Source organism: Neophocaena asiaeorientalis, unplaced genomic scaffold (genome assembly GCF_003031525.2).
Source record: "Neophocaena asiaeorientalis asiaeorientalis breed wild unplaced genomic scaffold, Neophocaena_asiaeorientalis_V1.1 scaffold327, whole genome shotgun sequence".
Lineage (NCBI taxonomy): Eukaryota > Metazoa > Chordata > Mammalia > Artiodactyla > Phocoenidae > Neophocaena > Neophocaena asiaeorientalis.
Genome location: NW_020174560.1, coordinates 5,746,394 through 5,770,766, shown reverse-complemented (window position 1 = coordinate 5,770,766; position 24,373 = coordinate 5,746,394). Strand labels below are relative to the sequence as shown.

The window sequence follows — 24,373 nt, the reverse complement described above, 5'->3', positions numbered from 1 at the left end:
GAGAAACTTCCCAGTGACGGGACAAAAAAGACTTCAAATTGAACCAGCCTTCCTCAAAAGTTCAGTACAAGGACTGAATAAAAGACTACTATGTACACACATATTCTTGCAAAATTTCAACATTCTAAGCTAAAGACCCTAAAAGTTTGAGAGACTGATAGAGAAGGAAATGTAATCTTTGCAAACTACTTGGCCTTGCATTAATAAATAGGTAGACAGTTTTAATGAATATAACGGTAAAATGAATATAATGGTTGGTTGACTTTCACCTTTAAAAAAACACTGTAACTGATTCACTTTGCTTTACACCTGAAACTAACACAACATTGTAAACTAATACTCCAGTAAAAATTTTTTTAAAAACCCACTATAGATAAAAAAGCTTGTGGGACAGATAATAAATATAATCAGAACAACACAGAAAGTAAAGGGAGACCTGAAAAAACCCCTATTTCTGCCCTAAAGTATGTCATACACATTGTGGACAAAGGCGGCAAACCAGAGAACAGAGGAAGATATCTGTAGCACATATAACTAATACAAAATTGATAGCCAGAATATACAAAGAATAATTAGGAGGAAAAGAAAAGAAAAGAAAAAAAATGGACTAAAAATGATATCCGAGGCACATATAATTAATATAAGATTAATAACCAGAATATGAAAAGAATAAATCAGGAAAAAAAAAGAAATGAAAATAGACTAAAACATAAGATATACAGGCCTGTAAACACTTTTAGTGATGCTTAACCTCACTAGGAATCTAAAACATAGTAAGACAATAATAGGCCATTCTGCATGCAGCAGATTAGCCAAATTCAAAGTCTCATAATACCAAGTACTGAGGAAAATGTAGAACAGCTATTCCCATACTCTGCTGGTTGATGAGGGTGTAAACTAGTATGGTTTGGAGAGTAACTTGGCAACAACCCTTCATGTTGAATATCGACATACCCCATGGCCCAGCAATTCCACTTTTTGCTGTATTCCCTAGAGGAATTCTTATATATATAAGTATACAAGGAAATGTGTACAAAAAAGTTCACTGCTACATCCTTTGTGAAAAATTGAAAATAACCAACATGTCCATCTCAAGAGAGTAGATAAATTATGGCATATTCATAACAAAGAAATACTAGAGAGCAAGTAAAATGAATTAACTAGAGCTACATGAATAAAAACATGTATAGAAATGATAAATACCAAATTCAGAACAGTGGAAGGAAGAATGGAGGAAGAAAAATAGTACACAGGGGTTCTAACTGTATGTAAAATTCTTAAGTTTGTTGATGGATAAATGTTATTATTTTCTCCACTTTTCTGTGACTAAAATATTTCATAATAAAGAGGTCCCCTGAGGAAAAAACACAGTAAAGAAATTATGCAAAATTAATACTCAAAGGATTTATTATTGTAAATCCTACCCTGAAACCATTCTGGAGTCCTACTATTAAGAACCTACATCATTTCCACCCTTAAATTATAATAGTGACTATTAAAAAAAATACATACTCTGTAACTGATGTTACACTTTCCTGTCCAAAAGGTCCAACTGGATCATCCTTGAATTTATCACTTGGAAGTTGAGGTGGTAAAAACTCTAAATCTTTTTTCTTTGGGACCTTGTAATACTTCCAGGCTATATTAGCTTCATCTTCTTCCAAGTTTACTGCTGTACCAACATATATTGTAGGTTCTACAGCTTCCTGGAATTGAGCTGGGAAAGACTGGGATAAACTGTCTATCCTATCTTCAATTGGTTTAGAAGGAACCAAGGGATCCGGTGTTGGCATTTGATAAAAATGTTGACTTTGAGGAGTTGAAGGTGTTTTAGTCACTCCTTCATCAACCACATCACATGGGTGAGGACTAAGTGGGGGTGGTTGAGGTGAATTTGCCATTTCAGTGCCATGCATCTGAGGAGTCTTTGCTACATCATTAGTTCGGATGTTTGAAAATCTCACTTGACTGTCTGGAGCAGAGATCACAAGTCTCTGGCTGGCTGAATCTGTGTCCATGCCAACATCATCGCTAACAGATACACGATGGTGAAAAGGAGTCAAGGGGCGTTTTTGTGGTTTTTCACTCTTTTCTTGCTTTTCATTGGTCTTGTGCTTCGGAAGTACTTGCTGTTGCTGACTTAAAGTTGGTGCCTGTCCTTGTTGTCCAGGATTTCTTGCTTTGAGATTTTTGTGCCTGAAAAGTTAAAAGAAAGGTTTATTTATAGTATAACTATTATATCAGAGTATACAAGTTAACGGCATTAGAAATTTTGGATGTCATTTGTTTTTCACACATAATCCTAAAAGTAAAATTATTTGAATTTACATAGAAAAAAAAATACTTTGTTCAGTGGCCTAAAACTAAGAGCATGCAGAAAGCTTCATAAAAGCCAATCTCTCATCCTCATTTAACACGTGATCAGATAGCCAAAGATGACCTGCCTTACATAATCTAAATATCTTTGTATCTGAATACAGAGATAAGATTCTAGTTATTTTAATATAAAAAGGTATAAAATGTCCTCAAATTTATTCATTTATGAATGTACCTGATATTTTACCATTAGTAATTGTTATAAATCAATGTCCACAGCTTGGCTGAGCTCAGTCATCATCTACGATCCTACAGCAACCAGCTAGGAAACTTACTCTACTGGACTGAAGTTAGATCAATCAAGATTGTAGTTATATCCATCTGGATAGTTCTGGAATTGACTGGTTGATGCCCCACACCATACCTACCTTCCTTCTCCCAAGGCTTACCAATACAGAAAGAATAAGCTGACTGGAAAGGAAAAAGAAAAGGAAGTACCTAAAAGAATTTATTCCTCATGATGTGAAGCAATTCTAAACTGAAGAATTTAAAACTATATACCTTAAAATCTAATAATTTTATTCAAAGTTTAAGATTTCTTTCAGTGCAGTAAAAATACGGTGCACTTGGAGATTTCCAAACTCAACTGGTATTAATGTTTATAAAATATTTTTAAAGTAAAAAACTAGAAAAAAAATTTGCAGGGATTTGGAGTTAAAGCATTAAAAGTATTCATTAGGTTTTTTTGGCTTGTTTTCTTTTTACAATATACTTTATTAATGGTTTTGTTATATCAGAGGTAACTTGAAAGACTATTAAAAAGCAGTGGCAGGCACTTTTTCAAAGAACCCTCTCTACTGAAGGAACATGCTGAGACACCCTTTTGTACAGAGCCTGGGACCTCTTATTGTACAGGAGGGGAAAAAAAGCATGAAAGTTATCAAAGAAAACTGCAGTTATGTCAAAAGGACACAGCAGAAATCCATCATTACTCTGACACCAAAACCAAAGACATCATAAGAAAAGGAAATCAATATTCCTTAAGAAAACAGATGTAAATCATTAACAAAATGAGCAAATGAGTAATATATAAACTGAGAATACATCATAACCAAATGGAATTTGTCCCACGAATGTAAGGTGTAACATTCACAAGAAAAAAACCAATATTATTCATCACATAACAGAATAAAACAGAAAACCATATGATTATCTCAATAAATATAGAAAAACAGGACAAAATTCAACACCTATTCATATAAAAAGATGCAGCAAGCAAGTATTAGAACTTAGTCCAATGAAGGACGTCTATGAAAAACTACAACTAACATCATAATGATGGAAGACTGAATATTTTCTCCCTAAGACTGGGAACAAAGCAAGAATATTAACTCTCAACATTTCAACAATTTTATTTAAAGTTTTAGCCAATGCAATAAGTCAAGGAAAAAAAAAAGAGATAGAGATTTCAAAAGAAGAAGAAAAACTGTCTTTATTCATAGTAAACGTGATTAGAACTTTACAATGACGGCATCAGGCTGATCCCCACCTTCTTAGTTTTAACGTTATTAAAAGTGGGATAACTGGGCATATGTCTCTTCTGATGTGACACCATACAAAGCAACACAGCACTGCCTATGTAGTATTCTCGCCAAAAATATTAAACCTGAACCTAATTAAGCCTCTAGATCAGCAGTGTCCAAAATAACTTTCTGTGATGATAGAAATGTTCTATATGTGGCTACTGAGAACTAGAAATGTGACTTGTGCAATGGAGGGGCTAAATTTTTATTTAAATCCAGTCACTTTGAATTTAAATAGCCACAGCGACTTTCCTGGTGGTCCAGTGGTTAAGACTCCATGCTTCCACTGCAGGGGGCATGAGTTCGATCCCTGGTCCAGGAACTAAGATCCTGCATGCCGAGTGGTGTAGCCAAGTAAATAAATAAATTTAAATAGTCACTAGTGGTTACAAACATAGCCAGTATTAGAGGACATGGCTCTAGAGCTACCTTCCATTTACAGAAATGCAAGGGATAAAAGAAGTTAAATGACACCAGAAGAACAAGTTAAAATACATGACAAATTGAGAAAATCCATAATGTGGGACATTCTATAGAACAACTGACCTAGTTTCTCCAACCAAGTCAATGTCATAAAAGGAGGAAGAGGATTAAAAGAGAGATCTCGAAAACTTAACAATCAAATGTCTACTCCTTATTTGAATCCTAGTCAAACCAACCAACTACAAAAAAATATTTCTGAGACATATCTGTAGAAGGTATAAGATGATACCAATAAAATACTGTTCCTTTTACCAGGTGTGATAATGGAATTATAGTTACGTAAGAAAATATTAACATTTTTTAGAGTTGCATACTGAAGTAGGAGTGAAATGACGGTATTTAAGATTTGCTTTAAAAATCTTCAGCAAGAGGGATTCCCTGGTGGCGCAGTGGTTGAGAGTCCACCTGCCGATGCAGGGGATGTGGTTGGTGCCCCGGTCCGGGAGGATCCCACGTGCCGCGGAGCAGCTGGGCCCGTGAGCCATGGCTGCTGAGACTGTGCTCCGCAACGGGAGAGACCGCAACGGTGAGAGGCCCGCGTACGGCAAAAAAAAAAAAAAAATCTTCAGCAAGAGTGCAGCACAGGTGACTGGCCAAATAAAGCATTATACCTCGACAGTATCATGGAGTACTATGAACTTAAAAGAAAAAAGAGAGTGGAACTATATGTGCTAATAAGGAAAGATACCCAGGATAACTGTTTTTCAAAAAAAGCATGTTGAAGAACAGTATACAAAGCATGATTCCATTTGTGGAAAAGAAAACAGGCAGGCAGGTCTACATACATGCATAATAGGGAGAACTTGTCATTTTAAGCTTTATATTCGTGTGCATTATTTAAATTTTTTAAATAGCATTTTAAAAAATTTAATAAAGTTATTGGTCATTAAAAAAACAAACAGTAGGTTCTATCCAATGTAAGAATAACCCCTTCTCTAACCAACCCCTCTTCGAATATTTTCAATGACAAGGACCACATTACCTTATGAAATGCAGCTCCTCCAGTTGTTAGAAAATAATATATTGACTAGAAACTTGTCTTTTCTATATCAGACATTTATATATGTGTGTGTATGTATATTTTTTTCCCCTATATCCAGACATTAGTCCTATTTTGAACTCTATTTCTAAAGCTGTGCTGTCCAAGAATGGTATCCAAAGTCACATGTGGCTAACTAGGAACTCAAAACGTGGAGAGTACAAATTGAGATGTGCTGTAAGTGTAAAATATCCACCAATTTTTAAAGGCATTTATGAAGGAAAGAATGTCAACTATCTCTTCTAATCTGTTTTTTTTTTAAGGTTATTTTATGACATATAGTTTTCTGTTTTTTTAATTTATTCTTGGCTGCGTTGGGTCTTTGTTGCTGTGTGCGGGCTTTCTCTAGTTGCGGCAACTGGGGGCTACTCTTCATTGCGGTGCACAGGCTTCTCACTGCAGTGGCTTCTCTTGTTGCGGAGCACAGGCTCTAGGCATGTGGGCTTCAGTAGTTGTGGCACGTGGGCTCAGTAGTTGTGGCTCACGGGCTCTAGAGCATAGGCTCGGTAGTTGTGGCGCATGGGCTTAGGTGCTCCCCGGCATGTGGGATCTTCCTGGACCAAAGCTTGAACCCGTGTCCCCTGCGTTTTTGGCAGGCAGATTCTTAACTACTGCGTCACCAGGGAAGTCCTCTAATCTGCATTTTGCTTTGGAAAATATAGTTGATTTCTATAAAAGTATTTTATTCATGTTAATTTGTACTGGCTTTTGTTATTTTTTAAATAAACTAAGCACTGCTTTAGAATTTCCCTAAAATGATATAAACAGACGTGACTCACATAAATAAAAGCATGTTCGGATACCCTGTAATTTTTAAGAGTGTAAATGAGTTTTGAAACCAAAAGTTTAAGAATTCATCAAGTTATGCAAGGCACTAAGGAGAAAAACAATCTCCAATAATCTGAGGTGAGCTACCTGGTTACATTCCAAGTATACAAGGGATGTGAAAAGTAAACAGCCATACATTCCTTTGTCCTTCCATAATGCAAAGAAACTATTAATTTGGGCTATATACGAATAGCAATGGCTCTCCAAAACTTTGGTAACATTAAATCATAGTTCCTTTCTTCTATATAGACCTTTTTCTAAAAGCTAGTCTTCTTTAGAGACAACTGAATTTCATATTACAAGTCAACCAAGTTGGAGAATCTTTCTAAAAAAGAAGTTGTCCTGAAAGTATCAGAGTGATTCCTTTAATTATTTTTCCTATTAGTTGAAGTTCCTAGTATTTTAGTGTTAATATCTAAAATTTATTGTATTGCTTTCTACTTATACAGCTTGCTAAGTGCTAATTTTCTTATGAACATTCCACGAGACTAAAGCCTAATATCCATAAATGTGCAGTTTTTAATCTCACTAACAACTGAAAAATGCCAATTAGAACAATTTTATGCTTTTCAGTTACTATAATGGGAAAAAAATAATTTTAAGGACAGTTCTCAGATAAGTGAAAGCATAAGAAAAACCAGCACTCTTATATGCAAGAAGTGGGAGTGAAACTGGTAGAAGCTTTCTGAAGTCACAAGCAAAGTTTTAAATAGCCCCCTTGCCCACAACTCTCTATCACATCACCCACCTAATTTTATTTCCTTCTTAGCATTCACCACTCTTAAATTTTAAAAGGATTAAGAATCTTTTTTGAGAACTGATTATCTGCCCCACTCCCCTTAGCATGCAGGCTTCACAACAGCAGGAGCCTTGTTCACTAATGTATCCTGAGCCTTGGACATCGTCTATCACAGAGTGTCAAAAAAAAATCTAATAAATAACTAATAGTCACAAAAGTATTATTTTTTAAAAAGTAAACAAAAACAAAAAAACCTTTGGAAACAACCTATTTGTCCATCAAACCCAGAATGATTAAATACACTATGGTACTTCCATTCGGTGGAACGCCAAGAAGTTTTTTTAAAACAGTAAAGCAGATCCACAAGTAACTAGAATGGAGAGATCTAAGGCACATGAAGTGAAAAAATAAACTGCCAAATACATCTGCATTATGTTCATGTGTTGGGAGGAAAAACACATATACATACAATATTACAGAGAAAAGCATGAAAGGATAATACCTAATTGGCAAGTAGTTACTTCTAGGGAGAGAGAGTAGGATTTGGAAAGAGAGTGGTCAAGCAGTACACTTCAGCCTTATTTGTATAATTTAAATTTCTTAAAATCACATATATATCATGCAAACTGCTTATATTTATGCAATTTTTTTTTCAAATCAATTTCTAAGAGAAGGGTCCAGTCCTATCTTTCACACAGAGTAAATGTACTACAAACATTTATCAAAAAACAAAACAGAGGAAAATGAGGTAACGGAGAAAGCAGTAACAGCAGGGGAGCTTCAATCACTTTTATGGCTGAAAGGACAATAAGATGAAGTAGTCTCATCAGATCACAGAAGCTTGGGATGGTGCTACAACCACAGCAGGAACTGCCCAATGGTAACTGGGACCACAGATGGGACACAGAGCTGCTGCTGAAGTTGGTTCGAAAAAGGGGTGGGGAAATACCCTGGCTTCTTTCCTCCTCTTATCAACTGATCTTCTCTTAGTGCCTCCAACTAGCCAACTCCAAAAAGCAAGTGAGCCTAATCAAATCATCACACTGACATCTTAAAATCATACAATATCATTTGTCAGTTATATCGCAATAAAACTGGGGGGGGAAACCAAAAAACACATGTTAAAAGCAAAGGAGCCTAGGAATTCTAACTCCCTGCAAAACAGAACAGAGCAGGGAAAATGTAGGAATAGATCTGAGAACAGACTGGCTGACCAGTACAGTCAGTTATCAATGTATGTGCTACCTCCTATATTCTATACCAGGAGAGGATACACATAATAGGGTGGCTCCAAGTCTGTTTCAAGCCTTACTTATGAACTAAAGAAGAGAACCAGATTTGGGGGGGAGAGGCAGGGGTACAGGAGGAATCTACAATATGCAGTAGTTAAAAAAAAAAAGTGAATGAAAAAAATAAAGTAAATGATTAGAAACACTGTATTTACTAGAAGGGTAAATTTACCAAAGCTAGTCGAACATATAGATTATAGGAAATTTCATCATATCAAAGCTCTAAATACCTAGGAGGAATTTCTGGAATTAGGAAAGAAAGTATGTTTTTAAAAATAAAAGTTCAGCTTAGAGCAAGAATTAAAACTTACGTTTACCAACATGCATTTTGAGTGTCTTCCTCTACAACTAGTCTAAACAAATAGACTTAAAACCCAAATCTTTCAAAAAGAATAAAGCAATGCCTAGGTTAGAAACTAAAAGAGAAGAGCTGCTTGATTAAAATGCCAATACAGGGCTTCCCTCGTGGCACAGTGGTTGAGAGTCCGCCTGCCGATGCAGGGGACACGGGTTCGTGCCCCGGTCTGGGAAGATCCTACATGCCGCGGAGTAGCTGGGCCTGTGAGCCATGGCTGCTGAGCCTGCGCGTCCGGAGCCTGTGCTCCGCAACGGGAGAGGCCACAGCAGTGAGAGCCCCACATACCCAAAAAAAAAAAAAAAAAAAATGCCAATACAGTGAAAGAAAAAGCATTCTATTGGTCTTAGACCAGGGATTGGCAAACTTTTTTGGTAAAGGACCAGATGGTAAACATTTTAGACTCTGGGGGCCATACAGTCTGTCTTGTAACCACTCAACTCTGTAAAAGCAGCCAGTTAATATGTGTATGAACAGATGTGGCTCTGTCCCAATAAATTCTTATTTATGGACACTAAAATGTGAATTTCACATAACTTTCGCAAAATATTTTCCTTTCATTTTTTTCAAATATTTACAACTGTAAAAACCATTTCAGCTCACACACCATACAAAATAGGTGAGCCAAATGTGGTCAACAGATCGTAGTTTGCCAACAACCCCTGGTCTTAGTCAAATAATGCATTGAAGCCCTGCATTTCAAGACTAAGTTTGCGACTTCCCTGGTGGTGCAGTGGTTACGAATCTGCCTGCCAATGCAGGGGACATTGGTTCCAGCCCTGGTCTGGGAAGATCCCACATGCCGCAGAGCAACTAATCCCATGTGCAACAACTACTGAGCCTGCACTCTAGAGCCCGCGAGCCACAACTACTGAGCCCGCATGCCCAGAGCCCGTGCTCCGCAACAAGAGAAGCCACCACAATGAGAAGCCCACGCACTGCAGTGAAGAGTAGCCCCTGCTCGCTGCCAACTAGAGAAAAACCCACGCACAGCAACAAAGACCCAACGCGGCCAAAAAAAAAAAAAAGACTAAGTTTGGTTTTTTCCCCCCTCAAAGTGAGTGTGGTTTTTACTACTTTAAACTGTTAAACAGGAGCTAATCTATCCATATTTTTATTCCAATCTCTCTTGTCAACAACAGAGGCAAGTTTTTAACAAGGTTGCCAGACTTCAAAACATTGTACAGTCTTTAATCCAAAGAATCTATATAAAAGAAAACTTAATCTATGCAAAAACACATCAGAACACTTGAGAGTCTGTCACTGCACTCAATCAAACAGAGCTAATGTAAGAAAAACCTTAGCCCTAACCTGCAAGCACTCCATCCCTTTGGCTCACGGCCATGACAAGAAGGGTGGCTAACTGTGCATTTGTAAGTCATGGTTAGGGATGTCAATGCCATTATTTATTTACTTGACTGCAAAAACATATGATCTATCTTTAATCTGTAGAATAAAATAATAAACTCTAGGCAACATAATCTTTATGCCTGTGATAAACAAATCTCATCAAAATCCCCAATATATAAAATAAATATCATTGCCTAAAAAATTCCAAGTACATCCATTCTTCTACCGACCTTTCAACCAACACAGTCTATTAGAAAGCCTGTATTTTTACATTACAGCTTTGGTGCCTTGTAGAATCTTATTTCCTGAATCTTAGTTCAGCATTTCACCTACAGCTTGACCAAAGGGATGTTATAAGAAACTGCTGCGCAAAACCCAATATTGTATTTACTATAAAAAAGACTGAGAAAAATTTTACCTCAGTATATCATATGTCAGCTTTTCTATGAGAACGCTTGGGAGAAATTTCTCAAGCACAGTGCCATTTATGAACACTTTTCTCAAGAGACTTGTGTTCCTCTTACCTTATAGATGCTATATATTCCATAATTCAGTATAAAATTCTTTTATTTGGCTATGAATCCAAGCTTTCACAGTCCAGCTCTGGTAACTGTATAAGAACCTATACATTTGTGTGTCCTTCTATAATCAGCTCCGTATTACTGAATTTTTATTTTCCTCATATTTTTTTCTTTTGGAAAAAAATCCTAACTGTGTTTACGTAAGGTATCTCAAACAAAGTGGGGCCTAAGTATGCAACAGCATAAGAAACTACCACACATACATGTATATACCGACATCAACCAAACGGAAAAGAAAAAAAAAATCTACCTCAAACAGCTGCAATTTGTTCTTTGCGTAGCTTCAACAAAATCCCAGGATGCTACTTTATCGGCTGTCTCTTCTTCACATAGACCACCTGATGAAGCCGAATACTTCCTCCTAAGATTTGAAATTATAAAACTCTTTAGAATTCATAAAATTTTTTGTAACCCTGAATTAAGCATTAAAGTTGAATTTTTAAAAATCCATTTTTTCAATTAAAATCATATGAATAACAGTTTATACTTTAAATATCTCTTATCTACAAGTAACTACCAACATGCAATTTTTAAACTTGAAGATGAAAATACATACTTGTTCTGTGCCCTGTTCAAATTACATTCTTGCCAAACTCTATCCACCACATGATTTGCTAATTTTCTGGGTATTTTCCCACCATGATGGCTAGTACTATCAGAGCTGAAGCCATCAGATACTGAAGAAAATGTGATCCATTTCTGGGCAGACTGAGGATCAACTGAAAACAAAAAAGAACAGGCTGTAGGAGAATAAAGGTAGGTTTAAAATAACATTATTTTGTTTTTGTTTTTTTAAATTTCTGATATAACTTGCCCTGGTAAGATAAGACAGCTGGATACATAGCTTACCAGTAGCTATCTGGTAAGCCTACTTATATTTTGAGGCAAAAAAGCATGTCACTTTACTTAAAATACAGAAAGCAAAAAAAAAAAATTTGAACAGGGAATGGGAACTGGATGATAGTGTTATATCAATGTTAATTTCCTGACTTGGAAGATTAAATGGTAGTCATATAGGAAAGTGTACTTAATTTTGGGAAACAGACTGAGTACTTAGGGGTAATGGGGCATCATCCCATGATGGGGCATCATGTCTGCAGCTTTTTCTCAAATGGTTCAGAAAAAGATCAGTTATAAAGAATGTATGCATAGACAGAGGGTGATGGAGCAAATGTTAACAGTTTGGGAATCTGAATGAGAAGAGTTCCTTGCACTGTACTTACAAACACTTCAGTAAGTTTGAAATTATTCCAAAATAATTATTTTTTAAGTGTTTACTATATTCAAGGTAACAGATTTATCACTAGAGCTAATGAAACAAACTAGTACCATACCTGTTTGAACTTCCTCAGGAGATGTAGGTGGTGTAAGAGTAACTGAAGACATAGCAGGATCTCTTGTGGAAGCAGGCACTTGGTGGACACCCAAGCAAGAAGCTGAACAGTGAGAGGATCCCACAGAGCTAGGAGTAGGAATGTCTGACTGAGGGACTAGAACAAAGCATGCTGGGTAGATCATTCGGACACCCGCTAAAAGGAAAAAAAAAAAAAGGATAAGAAAATCAATTACTATTTTGACTGTAGTGGGATTAGTTTCACTCAAAAGTGCAATAACGGAAAAGTAGATATAATATGATCACACTTGTCAAAATAAAAATACACTTAATGTACTTTTATAAATGTACTCTTTCTGGCACAAGGTTTTTCTTGAACAAGCCACAAGAGCCTGGTAGTAGTGGTTACCTTTAGTGACAGACAGAGACTTAGAAGAAAGCAGCTTTCTCTTTTTGCTTTTGGATTTTCTAACCGTGGATGTGTGTTTCTTTTTTTAAAAAAAGATCTTTATTTGCAAATGTGACCAAGTTTTTTTTTAAACTTTAACAAAGGTAACTGGCACTAGAAATACGGACCATTTTCTGTTTTCTTCTTTATATGCCTCTATTTAAAAAGCCAAATATATGTTTGTGTTTTGTTTTTGTTTTTGACACAACTACTCTGGTTAATAAATTTACTGAAATTGAATACTGATATTTCTTTTATTAAAAAAATAAGGTAATCTCATATATAACATTTACCATATGAATCCATTAAATACAGTGTTGCAAATTCTAATCTGCTCAACCAATTATCTGTTCACCCATACATTCCCCACACCTCCCATGTCTCTCTAAGGTGGAGTATACATCTTCACCTCATTGTTAAGCTGGGCTGTGCAACTTGCTCTGGAATGTAAGCGCATGTGATAGATGCCACAACCCAATAGGAACTTCAGATGTACTTGCAGGATCGATGCAGCCTCTCCTACTTTATGTCCTCTGCCTTGTCTCTGGCATGTCTCAAATATAGTTTACCTTGTTAACCTAGGTCCCTAAGTAAGAAGATAAATATAATAAAGCCAACCTAAATAGTGCTGACCTGGACAAAGCAAATCAAAGCCACAAGTCCTTTTGGTATACATTTTCTGTCTTTTATCAGAGGCAACAGCTTTACCAAATGTTAAAATACTGCATCACACACGCTGTCAACCTTCCAACCTCCAAATATTATTCATTCATAATTATTTTCTTCCCACCTTTAGCATTTTTCCCTCTAGGCGGAATATATTTCCCTGCCCTAATGACTTTGGTTTGGTCATATGACTAGTTTTACCTAATGGAGTGTGAACAGATGCAACATACATCATACCCCTAGCAGAAGCTTTAAATACACTTATATGGCTAGGCTCAGTCCCTATTGAATAATAGGGACTCTGTTCTTGTAAGAATAGTATGTCCCAGATACTGGGGTACTCCTTGAACCTAGGCTGAAGGATGAGAAGACACAAGAAGCCAAACCACAACCAAACTGCAGCCCTTATGTACTGTAAGCAGGAAATAAGGAAGAAATAAATGTTTGCTGTTAAAAGTCACTAAGATATCAGAGTTATTATTATTCAGCAAAATCTAACTAATACATATAGTCACATATTTCCCCCCTTAGGATTAAATACTCGGAATCCCTACCAACAAGAACTTCTACTGCAGCTAAAGAATCATCTTCCCAATCCATATCTTCCTGTTTTTCTTCAGACATCTCCTTCAAACAAGATGAGACAGGATAGAACTGTTTCCATTCACCAATCAATTTTTTTGTAGCTGAATCGGACATCTTGAATGCCTGTCCTGTGAGAGTGCCATTTAGTCCAAATGGGCTTAAGATAACTGGAAACCCAAAACAGATATCAAGTAAGTACCTAAAGATGATTATACCAAATAAGATGACACTGAACAGTATGGCAAGTAATTATGCAATTCAAAAAAAGGAAGAAAAGGAAATCCATAATGATCAATTCCAGAAAAAATCAATTTATTGTACTTCATTATTTTGAAGATAAAGTACAACACTGAGTTTATTATAAAAAACTTAAAATTTTGTCTACCCAAAAATCTCAGATGGACAGAATTTCTACATAAACTGGGAATACTTGTATATCCTTCAACTTCTCTTGACTTTCCCCTAAGGAAAAGCAATTTGAGGAAAAATAATGTGTGTGTGTGTGTGTGTGTGTGTGTGTGTAAATAAATCTAAGTACTTATTATATGCTGCCATGTAAATTTTTAAAGAGCAAATACTAGGCTTAGAATTAAAACAAGAACATACTGCCAGTTCTTAAAAACAAATCATCAATCTTATAAAATATTTCCTCTAGAGTTCAACCACTTTCACAGTAAGAATTATATCAAAAGTTCTGTGTACCTATGTTAAAAATGGCTTATGTGACCTGAAACACAAGATAACTTTGAAAATATAAACATGTACACCACCTAGAGGCTATTTAAAGAAACACTTTAAATTACGCTAACATTCATGTACAAGAAATTTTTAAAATATTTGTATTAAAAAACTTATTTCATTGACTTAATACTCAAATGGGAAAGAAGTAAACTACATCAGAATCATCATTAGGCTAAAGATCGGGGGAAATCTCATTAATTACTACCAATTTCAGTAAGAATTTTTTCTTGAAACAACAATAAAAGATCAAATAACTAAGCCAATAAAATAATCTACCTTGAAATGGGCTATTAGATTGTTGAGCAAGGGTGATATGTTCTTCACTAAGAAGATATACAGGTTGATGTTGGTTAATTTCCACACTGGTACAAACATTGCTGTCTCCATGCAAGAAAAAGGTGAAAGAGCAGGACAAGTGTTCACTAATAAAGAAGAAAAAGTTATATTTTAGTAATGATTTATAGCCAAAAAAAAGTCAAGTTGCTTTTCTTTTTTAGGAAGTTATACCACAAAAATGTACATTCTCTTTAACCCAGAAATTCCACCTCATCATCTAAAGGGAAAAAAAACCCCAAAAGCCACAGATATGAGCAAAGATTTAGCTATAAGAAATGTTCTTCACAGTACTGCTTATAATAGAAAGAGCTGCAAAGAAAGGAACCAGTTAAACAAGTTAGGTACACCCACACATACAATTATGATATAGCCACCAAAATAAATAAAGGTGGGGGAGTGGGTTTAATGGAAAAGGCAGGCTTATAGTCTCAATTTTTTTTGAAGAAAAAAAGAAAGGTTACTTTGGTGGAAAAAAACCTAGGTGTACAATAGAATTAAAGATGACCTGATTTTTTTGTTTGTTTTCCCCTCTATATAAAAACATTAACTACAAATGTATTTTCTCATTTTAGTATTTCTGAAATTGGGCTGAATTCAATTAACCAAGCATTTAATGTACTGCCCCCCCCATCCCCAGTGAAGAGTCTTTTTTAAAGCAACAATGGGTCTTACAACTGAAGGCATCCTAGAATCAAAGTTATATGCAAGGGCTGCCCTGGTGGCGCAGTGGTTGAGAGTCTGCCTGCCGATGCAGGGGACATGGGTTTGTGCCCTGGTCCGGGAAGATCCCACATGCCGCGGAGCAGCTGGGACCGTGAACAATGGCCGCTGAGCCTGCACGTCTGGAGCCTGTGCTCCACAACGGGAGAGGCCACAACAGTGAGAGGCCCGCGTACCGCAAAAAAAAAAAAAATAATAATATAACTAATAAAACAAATCTTTCATGGTAAAGAGTCAGGAGACACTGTCTAAAGTTCATCAATCAAGGCCTAGAGGTATAAGCATCTCTGGAATTATGGCAGTAACCACCAGAAGTAAACAAAAAATTAAAGTAAAAAACAAACAAAACCTGGTTACTTCCAGGGAACAGGACTAGAGTAATTAAGCAAGGATCTTTGCTTTTTCTAAATTTATGATACCATTCTGTACTACCTGAATCATTTTACTCTTAAATTTTTAAAATTTATGAATTCTATACATTAATTAGTGATTACTGTATTCTTCCCCATCCCAGTAGCTTTTGTTGCTTTAAAAAAAAAACTTATTTTCAGAATAATTTTGAATTTATAGAACAGTTACAAAGATAGTATAGAAAGTTCCCATATACCCTTCACCCGGTTTCCCCTAACATCTTACATAATCATGCTACATTTGTCAAACAAGTAATTAACATTGGCACATTACTACTATTAACTAACGCCAGTCTTTTATTTCTTCACCAGATTTTTCCACCTATGCCCTTTTTATGTTCCAGAGTCCAATCCAAGATACCACACTGCATTTAGCCAATTTTTCTGTTCCTGCCTTATTGAGATATAATTGATGATTATAGGAAATAAAATTATTTACATTATTTAATAAATAAATTAAGCTTGTTTCTTCTGATTAAAAAACTGAGTCTATTTGAATAACTACGGTTGAGTAATTACAGAAACTACAGACATCTGCTTTGATATAAGAGTACAGCTGACCCTTGAACAACACAGGGGGGGTTAGGGGTGCCAACCCTCCCCATGCAATGGAATATCCCCATATAACCTAGTCCATCCTCCATATGCAAGGTTCTGAATCCACAGATTTGACCAACCATGGATCATGCAGTACTATACAGTATTTACTACTGAAAAAAATCTGCATGTAAGTGAACCCGTGCTGTTCAAGGGTCGACATATAAATCTAAAATAATCACCAAATCAAGATAAGAGACTTGTTAACTAACACACTTAGAAAACCATCCATCCAAAGACAGAGCATTGCTAATGCTCATTTAAAATAAACTCAATTTTATTATTGCTTTTCAACAGTGGCAAGGAACCTATACTACAAAATAGACAAAAGAAAAAAAAAAAAGTAACCAAATGCAAACCTAACTCTAAATGCTTAAAACAAAACATACATGTCACCCTCCCCACCCACACACATTCAAAACTCTGCATTAAACTTAGTATTATATTCAGATATACTAAACCACCAAGTGAAGGCAAGTGTTATTCCTTTATTCAAAAGTATAAAATGCTTTATTCAAAAAGTATCTTATAGCAAAGCACGTGACACTATGCTAAGGACAATTATTTAATTACAGTTATGGCAGTTATGGTAAGTGCTGTAACAAAAATCAGGTACAGGATACTAAGATACGGTCTTAGCAAGACCTAATGAAAATAAACTTTTAATTCCTGAGGGAAAAAGAATCACACTTGGGTAACATCATAAAAGTTATCTTATTTCTTATGGTGCCTTACATCAGCCTACCCCCCAATACCTATTACTTCGCCAATCTCATTTCTTACTAGTCTTCCTCTAATACTTACCCTTCTCCCTCAACTGACCTCTCTGCTGTTCCTTAAACACATCAGGCCTTTTTACCTACTGTTACTCCATCTGGAACACTCTAAATAGCTATATTCACCTTCATCAGGTTTTTGTTTAAAGACTTTCTAGATGAGGTGTTCACTGATCACCCTACTTTAAATTGTCCCTCAATTCCTCTTCTGGGATTGGTTTTGGCTTAAAAAAATAATCACGGGCTTCCCTGGTGGCGCAGTGGTTGAGAGTCCGCCTGCCGATGCAGGGGACGCGGGTTCGTGCCCCGGTCCGGGAAGATCCCACATGCCGCGGAGCGGCTAGGCCCGTGAGCCATGGCCGCTAAGCCTGCGCGTCCGGAGCCTGTGTTCCGCAATGGGAGAGGCCACAACAGTGAGAGGCCCGCGTACCACAAAAAAAAAAAAAAAAAAAAAAAAATAATCACAATCTAACATATTATACAGTTTGTTTATTTCTTATAGTCACCAAGATTGTAAGTGCTACTGGAGGAGGAATCTGTTTCCTTTGTTCAATGTTGTATCCCCAGCATCTAGAATAGGTCCTTGGCACACAGTACTAAATACTGTAAAGTCCACATCTGAACCACCTATTATTTCTACCCAAACATATTCCTTTTCCTATCAAGTCTGTATCTGTATATAGTTGTACAAGCCAGTAATATAAATCATCCCAAATTTTTCACTTTCCTGAAACTCCCTACATTCAGCTAATTTATCACCAATTGCTAGTGATTCTAGTTCTTAAATAATTTATTATTTTTTGTTTTTTGCCTTTTTAAGGTCTGAGTAGCTGTTAAAATCTCTAATTTACCTTTCTTTACACCACTGTCAGCTATCTAAAAATTAATTCTAATCATGTAACTGGGAGGCTCAAAATCAACAGCTCCCCAATGCCTTCAGGACTAAGTCAAAAAACCCATAAAACCTTAGCACAGCACTTTAGACCCTTCACAATCTGATCCTTGCCAAACTCTCTAAACAGATACTTAATCCACCAAGAACTACCCCTTTGTTTACCACAAATTTCTCTCCATTTCTTAATCATTCTTTAAGACTCCTTTAAGCATGATTTCTGTGCTCCCATAATATTCTATGCTTATAATAATATTTATCATAGAATTACTATTATTTACTAGTTTAACTCCCTGCCAGGTTGTAAATTCCTTGATAAAAGGAATCATAACTTTAGTATCTGTGGAAGATAGAGTTATTGGTCCCAATTCTTCAACCCTCTCTCATTTTTTTTAACCACTGTAAAAGAACAGAACATAAAATGTACCACCTTAACCAATTTTAAGTGTACCAGTCAGTAGTGTTAAGTATATGCATACTGTTGTAAAACAGATCTTCAAAACTTTATGATCTTGCAAATCTGAAACTACACTCATTAAACAACAATTCCCTTTTCTACTCCCCCCGCACCAGCCCCTTAAAAGCACCATTCTACTTTCTGCTTCTATGAACTTGACTACTTTAGATACCTCGCATAAGTAGGATCATACAGTATGTCTTTATGTGACTGGCTTATTTCACTTGGCATAATGTCCTCAAGGTTCATCCATGGTGTAGCACGTAACAGGATTTCTTTCCTTTTAAGGATGAATAATAATTCATTTTATGCATATAACACATTTTGCTTAGCCATCATCCATCAATGGATATTTGGGTTGGTTCTACCTCTTGGCTATTAGGAATGCTGCTGCTATGAACATGGGTGTGCAAGAATCTCTTCAAAATCCTGCTTTAGATTCTTTTGGATACACATTCAGAAGTAGGATTGCTTCTTTTGGATACACACTCAGAAGCAGTAGTAGGATCATATGGTAGTTTCATTTTCAATTTTTGGAGGAACCTCCACATCATTTTCCATAGTGACTGCACCATTTTACAACCCACTAACTGTGCACATGGGTTCCAATTTCTCTGCCCTCACTAACATTTGTTATTCTTTATTTTCGCCATAGTAGCCATCCTAACATATGTGAGGTGGTATCTCACTGTGGTTTGGATTTATATTTCTCTGATTAGTGATGCTGAACATCTTTCATAAGCTTATTGGCCATTTGTATATATCATGCTTTTAAGAAATGTCTACTTAAGTCTTTTGACCATTTTTAAATTGGGTTATTTGATATTTTGTGGAGTTGTAGGAGTTCTTTACAATGCTGGATATTAACACCTTATCAGATACATGACTTGCAAATATTCTCTCCCATTCCATAAACTGCCTTTTCCCTGTTGATTATGTCCTTTGACGCACAAAGGTATTTAGGCTTGATATAGTCCCACTTGTCTATTTTTGCTTCTGCTGCCTATGTTTTTGGTGTCATAACCACAAAATCATTGCCAAATCCAGTGACATGAAGCTTTTCCACTATGTTTTTTCCTAGCAGTTTTATAGTTATAGGTCTTACGTTTTTAATCCATTTTAAGTTATTTTTTGTATATAAGGGTCCAACTTCTTTCTTTTACATGTGGATACCCTGTTTTCCCAATACCATTTGTTGAAGAGAATATCCTTTCCCCACTGAGTGGTCCTGGCATCCTTGTCAAAGGTTATTTGAATACGTACACAAGAATTTATTTCTGAACTTTCTATTCTCTTCCACTGGTTTCCATGTCTGTCTTTATGACAGTACCACACTGTTTTGATTACTATAGCTTCATCATGTTTTGTTCATCCCTCCCTTTATCCAGACTTTGTAGTCCCTCTTATTAGAAGTGAAATATACTTCCCCAACCTTTGACTTAGGTTCGCTTTGTGACTTGCTTTGGCCAAGCAGAAGCGTGAAATATGCTTATGCAATTTAGCTTGCCCTCTGGTGCTTCTTTAATTGCCATAAGGACATGCCTTGACTGGCTCACTGGTCTAAATAGGATGAGAATCATACAGAATACACTTCTACCCACACTATGGTTTATACTGTGACTAGACTGGCTAACCCCTGGCTAACCTGTAGGTACATTAGTGAGAATACATAACTGTGGTTTTAAACCCCTATGTTTTGGGGTAGTTTGTTACACAGCAATAGCTGATACAGAAACTGGCAGCAAAGGTGAGGGACTACCATGACAAAAACCTAAATATGTGGCATTAGTTTTGCAATCAGAGGACTGGTAGCAAGGAATATAAAACACTGAAAAACAGTGAGGAAAATGGTAACCCATGTTACATAATGGATAAATACTTCATAAAACTGTTACCTGAAATAATATGGAACGCAGAAAACATGCCTAAATGAACTTACAGAATTGGGGGAACACATCAAGTGAAAATGTAGTTTGACTGTTACTAGTTACACTTGATAAAGTACTAAAAGAAAGAGGAGAACTCAGAAAACAACTTGCTGGTTTGCAACCATAATTTAAGGAAATATAAACAGCCCAAAAACTGTAGGGCTGGAAAAAAAAAAGTTTCTCAACAAAGCGATGGTGTGGCCTATGTTATAACACAGCTCAAGAAAAACACTAAATCAAGAGTGTGACTCTCGGGCTTCCCTGGTGGCGCAGTGGTTGAGAGTCCGCCTGCCAATGCAGGAGACACGGGTTCATATCCCGGTCCGGGAAGATCCCACATGCCGCGGAGCGGCTGGGCCTGTGAGCCATGGCCGCTAAGCCTGCGCGTCCGGAGCCTGTGCTCCACAACGGCAGAGGCCACAACAGTGAGAGGCCCACAGACCGAAAAAAAAAAAAAAAGAGTGTGATTCTCGTACCTTTTGTTAATACCAAACATTACTCTTGATACTAGTTGAAACATTAGAATTTTTAAAAATTACTCATAAGTCTCATACATTTATTTTCCTCAAAGAATGCACCTAAAGTAAACAAACATATATGCAACTAATCTCATTACTAAATGCGGGAATGCCTATGAAGCGATATTTGTGCTTTTCTTTCGAGTGTCTTCTGACAGAATTCTTCTATAACTGTTAAGGTTGAGTTACAGAATGTATAAATACATAACAATTTCTAGATAGTATTTTTATCTTAGCAAACACTAGTGTTTAACTTTTGAGAGGGAAATGCCCATTATGTGTATTGACATAAAACAGGCAGAAATCAATTTTCAAAGCATCTCTCTCTAAACAGCAAAAAAGGATATGAGAATTTAAAAGACAACACGCTAGGGCTTCCCTGGTGGCGCAGTGGTTGAGGGTCCGTGGGTTCGTGCCCCGGTCTGGGAGGATCCCACATGCCGCAGAGCGGCTGGGCCCATGAGCCATGGCCACTGGGCCTGCGCGTCCGGAGCCTGTGCTCTGCAGCGGGAGAGGTCACAGCAGTGGGAGGCCCACATACCGCAAAACAAAAACAAAAACACAACACGCTAAAAAAGTTAAGAAAATTTCATATTAAACTGGTTAGAACGAATATATACTTTTTAACATTACAAGCTTTTTACATATTTTTCAGGTAACATTAAAAGATAAATTTCTTGGTAGGGACAAAATTTTAAAGTACAAAGGGAAATTACTAAAAATACTTTATGTCAAGGAAAACATTTATTAAGGAAATAACTCAAGCAATAATAATCGAAACACAGAGAAATTGTAATTTGATTAGTTTTAGGGATCAAGTAAGTATGCTCTCTATACAAATGATTATGACTGCTGTGTGCTTACTCAGTAACTCAACAGCAAATTCCCAAATCTAAATTGCAAATACTTCCAAGAACATCTGTAAGTTTATGCAACAACCTAAAACAGTCTCATGTTCTTTATCCTTAAAGACAAAGAGGCTAGGAGACCTGAACTTTATATCCTCATACTTAATTAGTGAACTAGAGTTCTTAAAAATACAGCTTTCGGGACTTCCCTGGGGTCCAGTGGTTAAGACTTTGCCTTCCAGTGCAGGGGGTGCGGGTTCGATCCCTGGTCAGGGAGCTAAGATCCCACATGCCTCATGGCCAAAAAACCAAAACATAAAAAAAATATATTATAACAAATTCAATAAAGACTTTAAAAATGGTCCACATCTGACTTCCCTGGTGGCGCAGTGGTTAAGAATTCGCCTGCCAATGGAGGGAACATGGGTTCGAGCCCTGGCCCAGGAAGATCCCACATGCCGTGAAGCAACTAAGCCCGTGTGCCACACAACTACTGAGCCTGCGCTCTAGAGCCCGCAAGCCACAAACTGCTGAGCTCGCGTGCCACAACTACTGCAGCCCACATGCCTAGAGACTGTGCTCCGCAACAAAGAGAAGCCACCGCAACAAGAAGTCTGCACACCACGACAAAAAGTAGCCCCCGCTTGCCGCAACTAGAGAAAGCCCGCGCACAGCAACGAAGACCCAAAGCAGACAAATAAATAAATTTATTTTTAAAAAAAAAGGCCCACATCAAAAAAAAGTCTAAAAAAAATACAGCTTTCAACTGTTTCATTTCATACATAAAATACTAAAAGAGAATAATCTCTCTGCTCCCACTATTTATCTGCACTGCCCTACTTAACAGCAAGCTCTCACTTTCAGTTACCTATTTTAAGAAAAACATCACCTCCTATACTGCTAGCATATGTTTCCAATACAGTCTGATCTAGTTATAAAATGGCTGAAAATAAGCCAAGTTTGTGCATGATATAGGAGGAAAAAACTAAACATTCTAAATATGGGATAAAATTTCTGAAATTCTTACAGAGGTATACCTTGCTTTATTGTACTTCACAGATAATTGAGTGCTTTACAAACTGAAGGTGTATGATAACCCTGCATTGAGCAAGTCTGTCGGCACCATTTTTTCAAGCATATGTTCACTTCATATTTCTGTGTCACATTTTGGTAATTCTCACATTTCCAACTTTTTCATTATTATACTTGTTATGGTGATCTGTGATAAGTGATCTCTGATGTTACTATTGCAAAAAAATTACGACTTGCTGAAAGTTCAGATGATGGTTAGTATTTTTTAAATAAAGTATTTTTAATTAAGCTATATACACTGTTTTTTAGACATAATGCTACTGCACACTTAATAGACTACAGTTAGTGTAAACATAACTTTTAAATGCACTGGAAACCAAATAAATTCTTGCGACTCGATTTATTATATGTGCTGTACTGTGGTAGTCTGGAAAAGAACCTGCAATATCTCCAAAGTATGTCTATATTAAAGGTAATCTAGTCAGAAAATATTATAGGCCAAAGCGAATGTTAGGTAATACTGCCATACTAAATTCACAATGTCTTGTCTTTCAAGGAGAGAGATCATTTTATAACATCACCTAATTTTTGATACTTAGCACTTAGAAAAGTGGAGTTAAAACAAATATGTGCAACTACAATGAGACTCCAAGGTACCGTTAGGCTACTATAAAGTATTGTATACAGTAAAACTGCTCTCCAGGAGCTTTTACTATAATAACCAAAACAAAAAGGCATGAGTGAGGCAGAATTTTACAGATGAAACCTCAACAGATAATCTTCTATTGTAGAAAAATGTTCCTTAAGTACTGAAATTAAACAAAAGATCCTTTATTCTAAGACAGAAAATGAAAATATGCTAATAAAGTTAGCTGTTCTAATAATATAACAGTTATCTATACTGCTTTAGGAGGTACTATATCTTATCTATTTTTAGCACTTCTGTTAGATAGTTACAGAAAGATGACATCCCATTTTGCTAGTAGGGAATTCAAGGCACAATGAAGTTAAATGACTTGTCTTAAAATCATAAACCTAGTTAAAGGGAATGTTGACTTAAAATTCTAGTCATCCTAACAACCAATTAAAAATGGATAAAAGACTTGAAGAGACATTTCTCCAAAGATACATAAATAGCCACCAAACATGTGAAAAGATGCTCAACATCATTAATCATTTAGAAAATGCAAATCAAAACGACAATGAGATAACCACCTCACACCCCTAAGGATGGCTACTACTTTTTTAAAAAGAAAAGAAGTGTTGGTGAGGATGTGGAGAAATTGGAATCCTCCTGCACTGCTCGTAGGAATATAAAACGGTACAGCCAATGTGGAAAAGACTTCAGCGATTCCTCAAAAAATGAATAAAAATACAACTACTGTATGATCTAGCAATTCCACTTCAATGTATATTCCCAAAAGAACTGAAAGCAGATATTTGTACACTATCTACAGCAGTGTTATTCACAATAGACAAAAAGTGGAAACAACCCAAATGTCAGATGCCAGGTGAATGGATAA

General features: G+C 36.4%; 1 protein-coding gene across 1 annotated transcript in view; it reads right to left on the bottom strand.

The window, feature by feature from the left end:
• The window catches only part of MED13 (mediator complex subunit 13), a 113,505-nt gene that overhangs the window by 51,751 nt on the left and 37,381 nt on the right, over positions 1–24,373 (bottom strand). Inside the window, exons 5-10 of the mRNA XM_024757546.1 lie at positions 14,613–14,758; positions 13,565–13,762; positions 11,898–12,092; positions 11,120–11,282; positions 10,814–10,924; positions 1,513–2,196 (exon numbers count right to left, since the gene is read on the bottom strand). Of these exons, the coding sequence (XP_024613314.1) occupies positions 1,513–2,196; positions 10,814–10,924; positions 11,120–11,282; positions 11,898–12,092; positions 13,565–13,762; positions 14,613–14,758 (1,497 nt within the window). The remainder of the gene's footprint in view (positions 1–1,512; positions 2,197–10,813; positions 10,925–11,119; positions 11,283–11,897; positions 12,093–13,564; positions 13,763–14,612; positions 14,759–24,373) is intronic.